Raw genomic sequence first — 19,417 nt, 5'->3', positions numbered from 1 at the left:
AATAAGACTAACACACTAAATTAAAGTTGCATTGGTTTGGCAGTAAAATAAGTGAAAAATGAATGAAAACAATATGTCATTTTGTTTTTTGCCAGAAAATGTGTTTCTTTTTTTAAACACTATTTTGTTGCTGACAATGGTGTACTGCATGCTAAATACATAAAAATATATAATTGCTAAAAAAATTAAACAGTTAAACAGCTAAAAATGTAAAGCAGTTCAGAGATGTACTTGCTTATATTTTTTTCTATTTACATTTATGAAAGAAAAAAAAGTAGAAGTCCTCATGTCCGCCACAGAGCAAACTGGAAAACTGTGTTGCTTTCAGTATCTTAAAACTGAGGTTTGTTGCCAGAAGTATCTCAATCTATTGATTAAACACTTTTAAAAAACCCATTTGATTCCTGTGTTTAAAATACAATAACTGGATAAGTGTAATAACTTACATTTCTTGTGCACATACAGTAAAACATGCTTGTTTTTTGGGAATTTTGAGAAGACGTGTTTTCTATTTAATTGAACAAACATCACTCAGAAGCCCAGGACGTCCTCTCTGCAGCACTCCGTGTTTCATTCAGGTAGAGTGTTTAGCATTTGAAATAAGACTGTGAAATGTTCGTCCCATACAGAGGACAAACATGCATTACTGGGTCTCAGGAGCATATGAAAGAAAATATCTAAGTTTCCAGCTCACATTCGGTCTTTTACGACAATGTGTATTAGAATCACAGTCACCGTGACTCATGTGAAGAGAGAAAGTTTTAAACAATCTCCACACAAACAGGGCGTTTTCTTTAGTCCCCATTATAGCACCGACTGGCCCTTTAAATCTCTAACGTATCACTTTTCCTCCACGTTGGCCGCACATGCGCAGAAGGCCCCATCACCTGCGCGAATAAGGAAGTCTAACAGTGAGCACTCGATGTGAAAACAAAATAATTCATTCAGACCGATCGTCGTCGTCTTCTCGTCAACTTTAAGCAACGTCGACTAGACAAGATGTTCAAAAAGCTCAAACAGAAGATAAACGAGGAGCAATCACCGCAGAGGAACGCGCAGACTCACCCACAGGCCCAGGTTAGTTGTGTCCCTCAGAGCCAACTAGCTAGGCTAACATCTGTTTACTCGACTGACTGGACTAATAGTAAAGTGTTTTTATGTTTCGATTTTTCTACCTGACTAAGCTCATTTGAATGTAAACTTTTCCCCATGTTGTGTTTTAGTTGCCGTATTGCTAACTTGCAAAGGGTAGCATCATGCTAACTCTCAAGCTCATCTGATATGGCAGGTCTGTAAGTTTGCTTTGCGCTTGCAGTAAAAACACTAACTGCACAGTCTTGTTGTTTAAAACAACTTGCAGTGAATAATAGGGGCTAGGGGAGTACTATTGTAGCCGGCGGCTCCATGGGCGTGACTACACCGCTTACTGTCGGCAAGCTGCAAGTGGATTTCAGATGGCAGCTTTATTTGACAAATGCAAATCCCGTCGGTGCACGACAGCTGCCTACAGGATAGAAGTAAACACGAAGACTAGTGCACTGCCTCTAAAGTGCATATTATTGACACAATCAACAAGGGAGTAGACTGATGCTATGTCACATCTTGTCAATACAGTATGCAGTGTGACTGTCAAAACTCATGCCTTTTCAACGTTTCTCTGTATCAAACGATACACTTATTAATCCACTTTAGTTGACAAATATTTATTTTAGTTTTGACTTAAAACACATTTAGTGCCAGCTTGGGACATTTGTTATAACTGAAAACATAAATTTAGCATATGAATGTGCACAGGGCAGGGAACATATAGACAAACAACTATTCATACCTATGGACAATTTAGAGTCACCAATTAACATAACCTGCATGTTTTTCTCCGGAGTACCCAGAGAAAACCCAAGGGGAGAATATGCAAACGCCACACAGAATTCCCAAGGAAGGATCGATCTCCAGACTGTTACTGTGTTGGCCAACATGCTAACCACTAGACCACCGTGCAGCCATGAACTGCAAGTGTAAAATATAAATGACCTTTTGCTGCTTTAGCTGCACTGTTGACGTAGGTGTGTCTATGACAGGGGTCACCAATGTTTTTCCTTGTGAGAGCTACTTTTACAAAATGAAAAAGGCCAAGAGCTACTCATTTATGTAACATTTATTTTCAGAGCTGATTTTAAACCCAAACAAAGCAAATATGCTTGTTTTACCAGAACATTAACAAAATGCTGGTGTCCACAACTCACATTTTGTATTTCAGAATGCATTTCTTTCTACTGTTCTTTCATTCTTAACTGAAAACCTGAATGAAAAGCAGGCTTGTGGGCACCTCATGTGGTCGTGGAGGGCTACCTGGTGGCCGCGGGCACCACTTTGGTGACCCCTGGTCTATGAGTACTGTAAATATTGTAATTGGATTGATACTTTACTTTAATTCACGATTCATGCAATAGAGTAGGGATGCTTATTTGCCTAAACAGTAGGGGTGTCACAAGAGCTCATGTTACAAGATCTTGCGATATCAAAACATGACAAGATTTCTCACTCAGAAAAAAGTTAATCTTTTAACTTCAGTAATGATTTGGAGTGCATGAGAAAGTGTAAAGGAACTGTAGCTTTCTTTGATTATACAGTATGGTCATCATTAACTCATTCGATCCCAGCCATTTTTCAGAATTCAACCCCTTCAGTACTGGCCATTTTAGACGATTTTTTTTCAAGGCACATAGAATATTGTGTTACATGGCTATATAAACATGGAACATACCAAAAGAAAGATTAGACTCTTGTCTTTCATCCCCCCCAAAAAAGTTTCTACCTTTTTCCTTTCTTTAGTAATCAGTAGTAGAACATAGGTAAGTTTGAAGAAAATATCAGTTCCCAACAACAAAGGGAGAAAAACAGCTTTTTTGTGAAAGATACATTTCAAGCATAATTTTCACTTTGACACAGATTTTTTGCTTTTGTGACTGAAATATATATAAACAACTACACCGGAACATAAACAACACAAAAAACGGTTGTTTTACATCAAAATAACAATTTATTTACAAATATAACACCATCAACGATTTACAATTTTCACATTTGGAAGTAAACTGTGTGTGCATGTGCATGCATTAAAATTTCCCTACAATGCGCAATCTTCTGCACGCTACGCTTCTCCACGCTCTCTCACTTCCCCCTTGCTGTCGAGTGTGTATTTACATGCAAAAGATCCATGCCAAGCTCTTATCAAATGCACTTCTGCCACCTTGGGGCCGTTTTTATGGCTTAAAACTGCTCTAACAGTGACATGTTTTAGCATGCATTTGCGTCATCACCTCTTTTTGCCTCTTGCGCAAACAAACATATATATACGTCTTTGGGAGCGGGCGTTCGGGTTCATAGAAACATAAATACGTCTTTGCTTTTGAATGAGTTAACAAGCACATTGCACAATCCAACACCGTAGCAACAGAACCAATGCTGTAATACTGGTAAGGAGCAAACTATTCATTTAGGGGCCTATGGTCCCGTTTGAGCTTTTTTTCTACGCGCTTGGAGTTACGCACGCTTCCCTTATTTGTATTCTCCCATGCGGACTCCTGACACGGCCACGTGGGTGAAGCAGACCCATGCGTGCAAGTTTTAAAGGAAGGCGGGCTTAGGTGACTCATTGACTATGGAGGCAGACTTATCCTTGACGTAATTTTTTTACGCTGTTTGAAAACCATGGAACATGGAGTTTTCCTAACACTTGTGAATGTCATTGAAATCCGTGAAAACGGTAAAGCACACTTTTCATTTCAAAAGGCCATATCCATTGAATGAGAATGTGACAGGTTTAATAGCTAGCATTAACAAGATAATGCCCATTACTTTTCAGACATGTCAAGTACAAAAAATGCAACTCTTATTTTTGTCAAAATAAAAATTAAGCATTTTTTTCCCCAGGTGGGCTCTGTGGATCGACGGAGCAGCCAAACTCCCCCATTCGGCCATGATGGAGCTCCCTCTCCAAGCGACAGAGAGGTGAGGAGTGGCAGTTACTTATGTTCTCTGACTACCTTCTTTGTACATTAAAGTGCAATCATTTTTTGAGAGTCCAATCTGTGGTTTTGCGCTGAGCTTCCTCAATAACAACTGCCCGCCCCCCAGCTAATAAATGCATCTACCCTTCAGTCCTTAATATTTCAAGGATGTTGCTTGAATCATTTTACTATTTAACCTGAATCATCAGATTTGATTTGTAATTTCTCCACTTTATTTTCCAAACTCTTATAAATGTTTGGCATTATTTTCGGTATAATACAAGACCCTCCAGGATTTCGCAATGTTGCAGTTGTGCCAATTCACACAAATTCAACCAATCCCTGCAATGTATTCACTTCGCAACTTTGTCCAATCCACGCAACTTCCTCGCACATTTTGTCCAATCGTTTTCGATAATCGAATTTGTCCCAGAGCAGCGCTCAAACGGGCACGTGAACTGTATAACCCATCAAATGTGTCTGCATTCATCCACATCCTCATTTCCTTGTTTACATTGACGGAGATGTCGATGTGGGATCATAATTTCTCATTGTCTTTCATTTACCAGCAAAAATTACAGCTATATATCTCGCTCAGCAGGTCCCCACTCGTCTCAATGAGTGGGGAACATTGGCATGCCAAAGATGCTAGTGTTTTTTGCCATGCCTGTATGGAATACAGCATGTGCATAAAAGAACATAAACATGAAAGAAAGTTTACGATTGACAAGCGCTTTGCAACTGCAAAACTGATGATTGCAATTTGTGGACGACAGAGCAGGCAATGAGGGTCTTTGGTGGTCTTTGTTTTTATATAATACAGTATTTTGATAAAGGGTTCAGAGAAAAAGCTTTAACTGCCATCTAATTAAGTTTTGTTACTCTGTGTGGTAATAGAACGAGTGGAACATCAAATATATTTTTTTTACACTATGCACACAGCAAATGGGGCATAAGTTGTTAGATTGGTTGAAATCCTGGGCATGTATTCACAAAGCATCCTAAGGCTAAAAGTAGCTCTTTGCGACATCATTCTTAGAAAAAAAATTGTAGAATTCCTCAGATTTTTAGAATTTTAGAAGATAAAAGTTATTCACAAAGTGTCTAGGCCTTAAGTGTGATGAGGAGGACTTTTAATAAGCCTAGAGTGGCATTAAAAGACAAGATGGTGGAAAGACGGAGAGAAAGGAGAGATATTCTCCGTATGCTAAATGACAGGGATTTAATAACACACTACCGGCTCGATGGTGCAGGGATAATGTTTACTAGTATCACCCAGCGTAGTAATGCTATCACGCCTGAGATGAAATTCATCACTTTACGATACCTGGCCACAGGTAAAATGCAACAATGCATCAGTGATGACTTGGATCTGCCACAGCCCTTTGTCAACAGAGTGACCAGTCAGACCATTAAGGAGCTTTCACACCTTCATATCATCAGCAATCACAGGAATGGCTGACAGCTGAGTCTGCATCCACCATTAAGATCAAATACATTAAGTAGTAAAATTACCAGCAAGGACAGTAAACACAACAATAAGCATATCAATATAATGGGCATGTGAATGAGGTACGTTCAAATATTTCGAAGTTGAGTCGTAATTAATTAAATTTTGCTGAGTTTCAACATCCATCCACCCATCCATCCATTTTCTATGGCGCTTTTCCTGAGTTTCAACATCATGACATAAAATTAATGTCACGGTTATACATTTCTTAATACAGTCCAAATTATATGATTGGTTGATTTTACTGTCCATTCATTACGAGGAGCGCTGAGCGATTTTTTTCTTTCTTTTTTGGTCTTTCCTCCTTTTTGTACAACCAATCACAGCTCTTAGAAGACTGCATCATACCGAGCAACGGGATCAACCACACCTCCTCACTAATAAAAAAGTTTCTGTCCCCTCCTTGCTCAGAGTTGCTCAAAGTTCCTAAATCACTCTTAAGCTAAGAGTCCTTGCAAGGAATTTTTAGGTTAAGTTAGGAGCTTACTGAGAGGACTCTGGGAAGCTTTGTGAATATGGGCACTGTTCTTTTTGGGGTTAAGGTTTCAAAGAACACTTAAAATGTTGATAACAAATTGATAAAATCACAACCTGATGCAATGCAATTGTATTTGTATTTGTACTTTATTTATCCCACAGCGGGGAAATTCACTTGTTACAGCAGCAAGTAAGATACGCAAGTAAAGAATACAGTGTAAAGAATGCATAGTGACTACAACATGGTTCAGGTGGTACAGGTGTTGTAGAGCCTGACAGCGGTCGGTATGACGGACCTCTGGAACCTCTCCTTCTTACACCGTGGGTGTAACAGTCTGCTGCTGAAGGAGCTGCTAAGGGAACCCACAGTGTCAGGTAGCGGGTGAGAGGTGTTGTCCATGATGGACGTCAGCTTAGCCAACATCCTTCTCTCCCCCACTTCCTCCACGGAGTCCAGAGGACTGTCCAGGACAGAGCTCGCTCTCCTGATCAGCCTATTGATCCTGCTCCTGTCCCTGTCCGTGCTGCCCCGTGCGGCTTTTTCCGCAACTTTTTTAAAAGCTGCTGTATTTTAGGCCGCAACAATCACAAAGAAAGCCTGCAAAATCCTGGAGGAACTGATAACACTTTCAGTACAGTCATTATAATGATTTTCCACTGCGGCAGAGCATGAATTATAATTAAAAGCCAACACATTTAATAGAGATGGCTTATGATGTTATGACAAAAAACGAGGCCAAACCTAATCAAATATGATTTAACAAATCTTGCTAATATCAGTGAAATATGAGTTGTTTTTCATTGTACTACCAGATGAGAAGGTTTCTGATTTGGAAGCACGGGAATGGACATCTCAACAGACCACCTATAATGTGTATATGCATAATTCTTGCAACCTCAAATGTTTTCTTTCCCCGGTGAGTTGTTTGTGTTTTCTTTTCTTCCTAGCAGTCTCTTATTGCGGATACAGAGAAGTCTCAGGTAGATGGATGAGGGATGTTGCTGCATCGTACTCATAGGACTTTAGATGTTTAGAAGTATGGAGTGTTACATGTTTTGTGCGTTACTATACCAAACACTAGATTAGTGATGGTGCCCCTTAGGGTTGAGCTCCTCCTCTACTTTCACACATCTTTGGGAAGTGGCCAACAGTGGCTGTGTAATTTGGGTCCTCAAGCCTTCCGCTTTGAGGTTTTCCATTATGGTAGTAGTCATTTTTCACCTCAAAAATCTTTAAACACTTTGACATCCTTGGAAGTGTATTATTGCATTGATAGCTGACAAAACCCGCTCATGTTCAAGACCACACACTGGGATGTCAAACTGTTATTCATGACATTAATGTTAACTTGAGTGTTTCACATTCCCACTCTTCATGTTTTACTTGCTCTTCCATTCTTGCACAGACAGTGGAACCTTTAAGGTCGAACACAAACTTTTCCAAGCTGCTGGTTGACCTCTGATTTGTTCCGTATTGCTAAGTTTTTCCTATCAGACATAGTAATCTCTTGTTTATCACAATTAATTGGTTTCAGACCCAACCGCAATAAGACTCCTTCTTTATAAATGGAATATATTCGTAGTTATGGCATATAAAACCTGTATGATCTTCTAAATAGGTTTTTTAACGTTATTACAGGCATCTACACATGAAATAACACCCATATAGACACCTTTACATTCTTATTACCTAGGCCTGTCACGATAATCGATAAATTGATTAATCGATCTAAGAAAACGAAGAAACAAAGTCTATAATTTTGCCGGTCTCGATAAATTGACATGTGCATGCATGCGTGTTTGTTTCGTCTCTCTTTACCACACAGGCTGGATGACAAGAGGGTTCATTCTGCATCTGTCTTTGCACATTGGTGCCGCAGTGGAATGAACGGAGAGAGTGAACCCTCCTCTCAGACATTATGTGAGGCGGGGCTACTAGTGAGTGGATACACACAGTGCTAGCGGCAAGTTAGCCTCGTGAGCCAGCATACGCTAACATGAATGAAGGCACAGAAGCGATGGTTTCTAAGGCAGATGCCACAAACCCAGTGTGGGAATATTTCAGTTTTAAACAGAATGAGCAAGGCGAGTGCATGAACGCAGACGACCCAATATGTCGCATTTGTTCGAAAGTAGTGATGAGGAAGAAGGCCGATACGAACAACTCTTACTGAGGCGTTTGGTCAGCAAAGTAAACAAACAGCGCAAAATGGTTCACTCCCACATACATTGTCATTCGCTGCATTGCAAAAGAATTGCAACGTTTCAGTATGGTTGAAAAGCCAACATTTCCGGAAATGTTAGAAATGTTTGACAGACAGTACGAATTGCCTGGGAGAACGTACATATACATGTCACAAACAGAAATTCTTGAACTGTATAACCGAGTGAAAGAAGACGTGTTGAAGGACATCAGAAACATTGCATTTTACTCCGCCACCACAGATATGTTGTCCAGCTCAAATATGACCCCCTACATTAATTTAACAATACACTACATAACTGTGTGTGTGTGTGTGTGTGTGTGTGTGTGTGTTTTTGTTGGATTGTTTTTTGGAGACATGGTGTTTTTGGTTATGATTGTGATTTCTGAAGTGCAATTTTTCCTTTTTTGTTGTTTAATTTATTTAAAAGCTCTTGACATTCCAGTTACAATGTTAAATACTCTTGAGAAATTATAGTTTGTTGCAATGAAAAAATGGTCTCAAAAATGTTGTCAATAATATCGATTATCGACGATAAGTTGTAGGACAATTAGCGTACAGAACAATTTGTCATCGTGACAGGTCTAGTATTACCCAATACAGTAATTATAGTCAGGCAAATAAGCCATTCAAGACAGTTTATTCTGTAGGGTAGCAGAATCGATGCCAAGAGGAAGTGACGTCGGGGGTTCACAGTTGAGAGTTGTTATAGTGTAGTTGTATTTTAGTTAATTTAGCCATTTTTATGCTAGGAAATGCTTAATTTGGGAAGTAAATGCCAACAATTTGCTTAAATATGCATATTTTTTACTAATAAAAGGCAATATTCAATCACAAAACAGCATCATTTATTAATTAATGTTTGAAAAACCGTGATAGAGTGAGGGAGAAATGTTTGAACCGTCATGTTAGCGAGGGACTACTGTAATCTGTTCCAGGGTCGAACTGTTACCAAACTTGTATTAATCGCCATGCAACTCTAAAAATAAGTTAACCACAATTAATCCATCCATTCATCCATTTACTATATTGCTTGTCCTCACTAGGGTCGCGCGTATGCTGGAGCCTATTCCAACTTTCCTCAGGCGAGGGGCGGGGTACACTGTGGACTGGTCGGCAGCCAATCGCAGAGCACATATAGACAAACCATTCACACTCTCATTCATACCTATGGACAATTTAGAGTCACCACAGTTAATATTAACGCAATAAAACAATATAACACCAAGTAATTCCCATCCCAAATGTACATTGTGCATTTCCTTCTTTCAAGTGTTAGAAGAATAACTTGAAGCTCCCCCCTCTTTTGGAAAAAGGTTGCCAGAAAACCCACTGAAAAAGCACAACATGCAGAGTTAATTGTTTGCTGAACTGAGGTCACATGAGGCGCGCTGAAATTTGTGTGATGTCATGCACGATGGTGGTTTGAATTTTATTTGTGTCTTAGTAGCATATTTTTTCAGAATATTTTCAATTTGCACGACTTTAAACGGCGGCATTCGACTTTAGAGGTTCCGCTGCAGCTCCTCCCCCTCCTAAACTTTCTTCTCTTTCTTGTCACACTCCCCACAGCGCTGTTCCACTCTCATGGTGTTTTTTTCTCATTGCTGTCTGTGTTCCTCTCCTCTCCCCACACCTTTCGGCCTGTTACTGCACTGACGGGGGTCAGGTGCTGGCCGGGATGATAGCAGAGCCCGCTTTTCTCTCTGAGTATACTATCTTTGCTCTGGACCATTCAAAACGACCCAAAACGGCCCAGGTAGCCAGTGTGGTGAGTTTGTCCTCACGTCCTGCCTCTTCCTACTTCGCATCTCTACTGCTCCTTCTCCTACTCCTGCCCTGGTCCTTCCTCCTGACTCCTCCTTTGGGGAACCGGTAGCGGGCTGTGGCCCACATAGGGACAGCTTGTTCCCTGCTCTCCTGTCGCCCGTTTCCTTTTGGATGTAGCAACAAGAAGGCATCTCCTGTCAAAGCTAACTCTGCATCTGATGGGAGTTATGGTTTACATTGTGGTATAGTAGCCTGTCTGCTTTCTGGCGTATGTTTTAAGCCCCTCTGTTATTACAACCTGTCACAAAATGTGCCCCTTGTCTTTTTCCCTTAGTTGCTTGCCTCTTCAACTCCCAACAACATCCTCCTTGGTTGCCTGTTGACACTTCCCCTCTTTCCATAAGTCTCCTTATTTAGTCTGGAGAGTGTATATGCAGTATATCACAGACTTCGTTATCACAGTTTGATTTTGTGCCAATTGTCAAAGTAAACAAATAGATAAGAGCACCTTTGTAAATGCACCTGTGGCTTTAGTGGAAGCAACACCCACCAAACCTACCACACTAAATGCACTTGTAAACAATTTATGATGTCCAATACAGACTTCATCAGTATAATCAATTCTGCCTTTTACCAAGTCCCTCTCATGCAGCTAGGCAAAATAATAGAATGACGTTACTAACAATCTCTCACTAGAGTCATGTTCTTGGCCTTCTTGGAGTCATAGACCCCTTTTGATGAACGCTATGGACCCTTTTCTCCAGAAATATGCACATAAACACACTTTACACATCCAATGTGTGTAATGTACTGTATTTATCAAGATGTTACAGTCTCATACATATGACATAGACAAAGTTAGAATAAACTAAAAAAAGAAATAACACTAAATTTTATGCAAAATGTTAGGGCGTAATCATGAATCATGAACTTATTTTTTTTTATCTGAGTGATTTTCACTAGCCCCTCACAGGGAACCCAGGTTAAGAGCTATGAAACTGACCTGAGGGTCATTTTCCTGTGTAATGATTTTGTTCTGTCATGTCAAAGTGAATGTTGCTGTTTGAAGTTATTTGAATTTACATCTAATTTAATTAGCCAAGCTTAGTGCTGTTTAGACATTGCCATGTTTAATTACCAATGTGAAGTTGTAGTTGAAAAATTCAGTTTGCTGATAAAAATATTGTTAATTCTAGACAGAGCAACTGCAATTAATGATGCATATTCAATCTACATGCAGTGGTGTGAAAAAGTGTTTGCCACATTGCTGATTTGTTATTTTTTTTGCATGATTGTCACACTGAAATGTTTAAGATCAGCAAACAAATTTAAATACTAGTCAACGACAACACGACTGAACACAAAATGCAGTTTTTAAATGAAACTTTTTAACAAGGGAGAAAAAAATCCTATCCCACATGGCCCAGTATGGAAAAAGTGATTGCCCCCTAAACCTAATAACTGTTTGGGCCACCCTTAGCAGCAACAACTGCAAACCAAGCATTTGCGATTACTTGCAGTGAGTCTCTTAGAGCGCTGTGGAGGAATTTTGGACCACTCATTTTTGTAGAATTGTTGTAACTCAGCCCTATTGGAGGGTTTTCGAGCATGAACCACCTTTTTACGTTGCTTTTACGCCAGATGTAATGGGACACACACCTTTCAAAAAGTTCAACTTTTGTCTCATCAGACCATGTAGTATTTTCCCAAATGTCTTAGGGATCATCAAGGTGTTTTCTGGCAGATATAAGTCGAGCCTTAATGTTCCTGTTCAGAAGTGTTTTTTGTCTTGGAACTCTGCCATGCAAGCCGTTTGTGCCCAGTGTCTTTTTTTTTGGTTCTAGTCATGAACACTGACTTTCACTGAGGCAAGTGCGGCCTGCAGTTCTTTAGATGTTGTTGTGGGGTCTTTTGTGACCTCTTGGATGAGTCATCGCTACACTCTTGGGGTAATTTTGGTTGGCCGGCCACTCCTGGGAAGGTTCACCACTGTTCCATGTTTTCGCCATTTGTGGATAATGGCTCTCACTGTGGTTCGCTGGAGTCCCAAAGCTTTAGAAATGGATTTATAGCATTTTCTACTTGAACTCAGGTGTGATAAACCACAGTTAAGTTTTGTTTTTACAGGGGGGCAATCACTTTTTCAAACAGGGCCATGTAGGTTGGATTTTTTTTCTCCCTTTATTAATAAAAACTTTCATTTAATAACTGGATTTTGTGTTCAATTGTGTTGTCATTGACTAATATTTCAATTTGTTTGATGACCGGAAACATCTAAGTGTGACAAACATGCAAAAATCAGGAAGGAGGTAAACACTTTTTCACACCACTGTATACTTTTATGTTTATTATTGCCAGTATGTAGAATATACATGCTTGAACTGTGGGTAAAAGTGAATTTTGTTTGAGAAGCTTTTTGGCTAACAGAGGTTTGGTATATACAGAAACAAGAAAAGCGTGATATTACTGCGCTGTTGTGTTCTTTCACACAGTGACACAGTATTACAAAATTAGATAATTACATAATAGTGTGAATTATAAAATACTTTTTTGAACAGTGATAATTGTTTACAACACACTAGCGCTGAATACATGAGTGAGTCTGAATCACACCTGTCCCAGTATTACACCATTTCCTTTTACAAAGGCAGTGTCCCGCCTCTGCTATACTACTAGTGATACTACCCCCAAAGGCGAAGGGAAAAAAAAGTCTTCCTCCAAGAGACAAAAGGTGGAAAAATACCAGCTTTTACTGAGAATGTTAAAAGGACTGCAGTCTCCTATGCTAATGACTTGCTGTGACTACTGTAGTTCCTCCACCAATTCATAATACCGCTATCAGGTTCCATTTCCATCTTGTCACTAGGTCCACCCAAAGTCTGAGTTTGCCAACTTCTGTTTTGAAAGAAAGTGACAACTGTGTGTAGGATTTTGTATTTACAGTAAATTCAGCACCAACTATTGTGAGTTTTGAATGTATTAAACGTATGTTGTGTGAGTATGTTTGAACACATGTAGTGAACTAGTGAGTGAAATAAAAATGTGAGCTTCATTAAAGTACTACTACTGCTACTACTAAATTAGGTTCCTATTTTGCATTTATTTTTTTTTATATAAACTTGAGAGCATTGCAGATACATTTGGTGTATTATGTATTGATTAAAAAACATTGGCACAAAAATCTGTCATTCTTGGACACTTTAATATCTATTTTCAAAATAACTTCACCGGTATGAGAAAAGAATGTAAAATGTTGTGGATGCCACCAGGATAAGGACTCTTGGAGCTGGACAAGTCAGGAGAGAATAATTTGCTTAACTCTTAAATCTGCTTCTAACCAGTTGACTAAACCAGCTAAGCTGCTGATGTTCCTCTTGGCCCAGTTCTAACTCTCGTGTGCTCTCTTAATACAACAGCACTCAACACTACCAAGCATCTAATTCAAAAGCTGACTCTCCTACTTAATGAAACTGTTTGTCCGTTCTGACCTCATGGCTGCTCAGACGAGTTTTAGCCCTTTTTGTTTCTGTTTTGTAGAGATGCCTTCTTTTTATGTCTTTAACCCCTCCAGTTTTTTCCACCCCGAGTTGCATGTGGGTGCCCATTGCCCCTGCATTGCTCCCAGCAATACTAATATTGCTCCCTCCAGAGTAATCAGGGAGTGCCATGCTGGGTGTGGATGGACTAATTGGCCCAGGACAGCAGTTCACCTGTCATAACCGCCCTCTCTAATAACAATTTATCTCTGCAGAGTGCCTCTAAAGGGCCAAACAGGTCACCCAGAGGAAGCATCAATGGGGATGAGAGTGCGTCTCCGCATGTGCGTTAACACCCACTCTGATCCATCTTATTCATACTTTATCATTTGAATAAAATGAATAACAAGTTTTGGTTGTGTTGCTATTTCGTCTGACTTTTCAACAGAGAGAAGAACCACAGTCTTTTGCCCAAAAACTACAGCTGAAAGTTCCCTCAATGGAGTCCTTAATTCGTGGAGGCGCTAGCCGGGCTGAACACCTCTTTCGCTCTCCTTCTAAAGAAAGCCTGGTTCGGAGTGCTTCCCGTGAGTCTTTGACACATCTGGGTGAGAACGAGGCCACTGGCACCCCTACATACGACCCACCTTCGGATATCGAGAGCGAGGCTGAGGAGTCACCCGGAAGCGCGGAGGCTCTCTCCAAAGAGCAGCTGCTGCACCGTTTGGTCAGAGTGGAGGCGAGCCTGGGGAAGTATCGTGGGAAGTACTCAGAGGTTAGTCAACTCTAGATGATTCCATGTTGACTGGTTCATTTACCTACCCATTCTTTTTTTTTTTTCTACCCTGCAGCTGGTTACTGCATATCGAACAGTGCAACGAGATAAAGAAAAAACACAGGTAACATCTTCCAAAAAATATTACTCACCCAACCATTTTCTCATCTGTACATTCTCTCAAATGATGGAAGAGGTACCTGAACTTATAAGTACATGTCTGCTTTCCTTGCCCAAGGCCATTCTCAGTCAAAGTCAAGATAAAGCTCTCCGCAGAATAGGAGAACTACGTGAGGTTAGGCCACAATGAGAACATAATTGCATTTGAAGATCAATAGTTCTTTTATTTTGTCATGATTTTTGTCTGCCTTGATGAAGTTAAGCCCTTGAATGTTTTTTAGGAGTTGCAAATGGACCAGCAGGCAAAGAAACACCTTCAGGACGAGTTTGATGCTGCACTAGAAGAGAAGGATCAGATGATTACCGTCCTCCAAACTCAGGTGATTGACACGTGGACTCTAGTATGGTACATTAGAAGACAGCAGGACAGTGTTACCTCTTGTAAGTTACACTAGTTCCACCTCTACCTGTTTTTACAACAAACAAGTTGTGATGGTATGGTGATAATCTATTAAAAAATGAACCCCATTGTTTCTAACTTAATTTGCATACTTGCAACTTTAATAGTTATTGTAACAAGTCAAAGTTAAAATAAGTCTTAAGTAATGAAGCATTTTTTTCACAGGTTGCTCTGCTGAAGAAGCGACTTAAAGGAGTTTCTGATGGCACTTTGGCCCATGAGAGTGAGCATCTTGGTCGTGAAGATGCTGACTCCGCATCTGACAGCCCTTTGAAGGACCATGAAGTTGAGCCTGAAGTACATGAAGGTGGGCAAACGTTTTATCTTTCTAAAATACATGTTTTCAGTTCATTTACAATTAGTTTGGTTTTTGAGAATAAACCTTTTTTTATGGCGTGGTATTATTTTTGGACAGAAGAGGGCGTCAGTGATCCAACTAAAGTCATGGAGGCTCTGCAGCAAAGAGTGAAGCGGCAGGAAAACCTACTGCACAAGTACAAAGAAGTTATGCGCACATACAAGGAGCGGAGCTCTCAGCTTGGTAGTGAGAATGAAACTCTGCAAGAGCAACTGCAGGAGAGACTGCAAGACCTGGAAAGGATGAAGGTGGATTACGTGTTATATGCTGTATAACACACTGACACTGTACTGTATAATATAATACATATATTATATTATACTTATATACAAAAACACATGGCCACTTCTAAACAGGGACTAACCCCCTTGTCAAGGACCTCAACATCCCTTCCTCTTGTGAAACTTGAGGTGCGTGCCACGTAACATGCCGTATGTCCGACACACAGCTGCAGATATCTGCTGGAGAACAGTGCATTGTAAAGAGACAGACAGCGTTTCACCGCTGCAACTTATGTTGTGTTGCAAACAGTCCCTGTTAAATATAAGATATTTGAGAAGTTTGAGTAGTAAAATTTCCGCAATTTGGGGCACCGCTTGTCATTGAAGGTCGGTCACTTGTCAGTCCCCAGCCAAACCAGTTGAGAACCGCTGGTCTAGTGTATCTGAGATAAAGCCAGTCAGTGGAAATTGTTTTTCGAGTTATTAATCTTTTCTTTTAAAATGCTGTCTGAGTCACATACAAACCACTGTCTATGTGACCCCATTATCTCGTTGACACAGTGCACAGCTGTGTCACTCGGTCTGAACATCCTCAGTGTCTGGCTAAGCGCCAGTGTGTTTGCAAATGGCATGTCAGTGTGACACATCTGCACAATTGTTTTCCTAATTTTCGTAACATTTAGCTTCAGTGGCATGATAGGATTGCTCGGCATGTCTCGAATGTTTCCCAGTGTCTGATAACAAACAGCAGATGGTCTTATGAAAACTGTGACAAAGGGCAGGTTGACTGCACATTTATAACAATTTTAGATTTTTCTTGCACTTGAACTTCAGGCTGGGAGTCAGTCTTCCTTCCATGTGTTTAGTAGCTGTAAGTTACCCATCAGTGGTAGAGACATACAGCTTCTGCTTGCCGCTACCACGAAACTGAGCTGTAATTTGGGTCGACAGTGTTGGTTTAACTGGGCCTGTCTACACTGCTCTGTGGTGGTTTGGCTTGTGGGTGAGGCTCTGTGAGTGGTGGAGCTGGTGAAACTTATCAGAACAACTTATGATTTATAGTCAGATATATTTGTTTTGTTTGTAGGAACTCCACACAACAGAGAAGACAAAGCTGATCAATCAGTTGCGAGATGTTAAGAACCAAAATGAGCAGCTGGAGCAGGACAAGGTAGGTTAGGCTTCAGCCACATTCTGATTCATATGCAGTGGATCCCGCACATTTGCGATTCAGCATTCACGGTCCCGCAAATTAAGGGATTGTTAGTTCAAAGAGATTTATATTTAAAATATTTAAACACATCTCATTCACCATAAAACGACTAAACAACTAAAACTAAAACTCAATTACTTCGGTTTGCGGTTTTTGGCAATTTTTTGCCAGTCACTGATGGTCCCGGAATGTAACCCCCGCAAACAGCTGGGATCTACTGTATCTTGAATGTTTAAACCATCAGATGTCTTTAGCACTGACAACAACTTTCATTAAAGCAATACTAACTTCAATGGTGTGTAGGGCATGGTGATTGCAGAAACAAAGCGTCAGATGCACGAGACTCTGGAAATGAAAGAAGAGGAGGTTGCACAGCTTCGGTCCAGGCTCCAGTTGGCTAATTGCCAGAACGAAGAGCTGCAGGAACAGAAAGAAAAGGCTGAGAAATCAGGTGAGAGAAACACGTTTCTTTGACAGTTCTATGCAATGGGAAATATTTGTTCATGTATAATTTATTATTTATTGTAGCATTTGAAGAGCTTGAAAGGGCACTGAGTTCAGCGCAGAAGACAGAGGAAGCCCGAAAACAGCTGCAAGTTCAAATGGAGGACCAAATGAGAGAAGCGGAAAGAGTCAATGAAGAAGAGAGGAAGAGTTTGCAGCAGGAACTCACACGGGTCAAACAGGAGGTTGTTACAATCATGAAGGTCAGGATATACTGTAACAACTGCACAATAGTTTACCTGTCTTTCTATCTAGCTGGCTGATTTCATACACTTTTAGTATTATATATTTTTGGTAACTGAACTCAGTTTGCACAATGTCAATTCTTAACATTAGAAATCATCGGAAGAGAGAATGGCCGAGATGGAAAAAGCCCATTGTGAAGCTCTCGATGCTAAAGAAGAGGAGCTAAGTGCCAGAATCAGCACAGCTGTGGTCGGTCCTAGTGATATTTTTCACAATAAATCCAATGATTAACTGTACTTTTTAATGTTAACACACTATGGCATTTGTGTTTTGAATATGCAGGAGCAGTGCAAAGCAGAGTTTGCTCAGCTAACCAAGGAGCGAGAGCAGCAGGCTTCTTTGGCTTTAGAGGATGCAGAATTACAGAAGACAGCTCTAATAACTGAGGCCGACAATAAACTTCAAGAGATGCAACAACAGCTCGAAGCTGCAAGAACTGTGAGTTCTACTTTTCTAATTTTAAGAGTAGTAATAACGTGGTTGACTGACTCTTTGGCTATGTTTACACTGCAGGGTGTGCTGCCCAATTCATATTTTTTGTTAAAGTCAGCTTTTTTTATGGGGTCACTCACCTTCCCAAAACAATGCGACTTGCCAGTGTGAACGTAAAGCGCCTGGGAGGTCACCTACATGCGCAAAAGCACGATGTCACATGCACTTCCATGTGTTTACAGAAGTAATGATTGCTGCAGTGCGTGCTCTAGTGATGTGCGATACCACTGATTTAATTTCCGATCCAATACTGGGTAAAATTCAGGCTGGTATTGGCGATACCGATCCGATACTTGGTGCAAATACACCTAATGTGCCATTTTGAAAAGTAGTGTACAGCATTTTAAATCATAGCATAAATAATACACAACATTATAGTAATTTATTGATGTATTTTAAACTCACTTTTAAACTCAGTTTATTGAGGTAGCGGGGTCATTTACAATATAACCAAGCTAAAATATAACAACAGAAAAAACAACAGACAGAATCATATCTTAAGTATTAAAAGTATCGATATTTTGATTTGAGAATCGACTTTAGAGCACGAAGAGCGAAGATGTTCTGATATTTCAGCATCGATCCGAGGAGCGTGTGGGTGGCGGAAGTGCCGGTAGCCACTTCACTGGAAAAAAAACAAAAATAAAAATTTTTGGATGACAAGAAGAACGTTTGCCTACATTGGTGTGTACATTTTATGCAAATCTCGCACGGTAGACCACGCCTTTTGATGACGTATAGGTCGGATATATGCGGCCTAACCGCTCAGACTGCAGTAGATAAGACACATCAGATCTATATCTACATACGAACGAGGACTGAGTCGCATTTGAAAAAAATTGAATTGTACTGTTCGCTCTGACATGAAAGATCTGTGATGAAGATCGTAGTCCCGCTTAGTTGCTGGGGACAATTAAGTAAAGAGTTTGGCTTCTCAAAACAATATGCGTTCAAAAGAGTAATGCATTTCCATCCCAAAAATGCCTTCTCAGAAAAAATCAGACCTCACAAAACGCTTGGCATTATATGTCTCCCGCCGTATCGCCTGTGCATTCATGTGTATGGGATGAGGACACTCACATCTTCTTCTGCTGTAGAACACATAAGTAAAGGAGATGGCCGTGGCGCTTTGTCGCGGAAGAAGAGTGGTATCACCGCGAGTGTGTTCATCACATACACATGAATGCACAGGTGACATTGCGCAGGGATACGCTGGGAGACAAATATAACGCCGAGCGTTTTGTGAGGTTTGATTTTTTTTTTTTTGAGAAGGCATTTTTATGATGCAAATGTATTACCCTTTTTGAACGCACATTGTTTGGAGAATCCAAACTTAAAAAACAAAACTTAAATGTCCCCAGCAACTAAGCGGAACTACGATCTTCATCACCAAAATCCAACCAGAACTGCACTTAGGAGACCAAGTGGGGGGTAAGTCACTGTTAATGGACTACACTGCTGATGGGGATGTCATACAACTTAATGTCAAAAAATCCGAACTATCCATTTAACCAACGTAAGCACTTTTGAGGTTCAACTAGAGTTAGGCACTGTTGTATCTGTATTGTAGTCTGAGAGTTA

General features: G+C 40.2%; 1 protein-coding gene across 6 annotated transcripts in view; it reads left to right on the top strand.

Annotated features, from left to right (window-relative positions):
• Positions 1 to 882: 882 nt before the first annotated feature.
• Positions 883 to 19,417, top strand: part of golga4 (golgin A4) — a 30,993-nt gene continuing 12,458 nt past the window's right edge. For 3 of the 6 annotated variants that reach the window (XM_054798676.1, XM_054798674.1, XM_054798672.1), the window contains exons 1-16: positions 883 to 1,077; positions 3,934 to 4,011; positions 6,946 to 6,978; positions 9,871 to 9,972; positions 13,723 to 13,791; positions 13,896 to 14,222; positions 14,299 to 14,346; positions 14,461 to 14,517; positions 14,624 to 14,722; positions 14,968 to 15,109; positions 15,218 to 15,408; positions 16,469 to 16,552; positions 16,898 to 17,045; positions 17,123 to 17,301; positions 17,435 to 17,533; positions 17,627 to 17,782. In XM_054798676.1, the coding sequence (XP_054654651.1) occupies positions 1,000 to 1,077; positions 3,934 to 4,011; positions 6,946 to 6,978; positions 9,871 to 9,972; positions 13,723 to 13,791; positions 13,896 to 14,222; positions 14,299 to 14,346; positions 14,461 to 14,517; positions 14,624 to 14,722; positions 14,968 to 15,109; positions 15,218 to 15,408; positions 16,469 to 16,552; positions 16,898 to 17,045; positions 17,123 to 17,301; positions 17,435 to 17,533; positions 17,627 to 17,782 (1,890 nt within the window). In that variant the 5' untranslated portion in view covers positions 883 to 999. The remainder of the gene's footprint in view (positions 1,078 to 3,933; positions 4,012 to 6,945; positions 6,979 to 9,870; positions 9,973 to 13,722; positions 13,792 to 13,895; positions 14,223 to 14,298; positions 14,347 to 14,460; positions 14,518 to 14,623; positions 14,723 to 14,967; positions 15,110 to 15,217; positions 15,409 to 16,468; positions 16,553 to 16,897; positions 17,046 to 17,122; positions 17,302 to 17,434; positions 17,534 to 17,626; positions 17,783 to 19,417) is intronic. The other 3 variants (XM_054798673.1, XM_054798675.1, XM_054798677.1) reach the window with 3 other exon arrangements.

The sequence above is a fragment of the Dunckerocampus dactyliophorus genome, chromosome 14 (genome assembly GCF_027744805.1).
Source record: "Dunckerocampus dactyliophorus isolate RoL2022-P2 chromosome 14, RoL_Ddac_1.1, whole genome shotgun sequence".
Classification (NCBI taxonomy): Eukaryota; Metazoa; Chordata; class Actinopteri; order Syngnathiformes; family Syngnathidae; genus Dunckerocampus; species Dunckerocampus dactyliophorus.
Note: the sequence above shows the minus strand (reverse complement) of the source record. Positions and strands in the feature narration are given on the sequence as shown.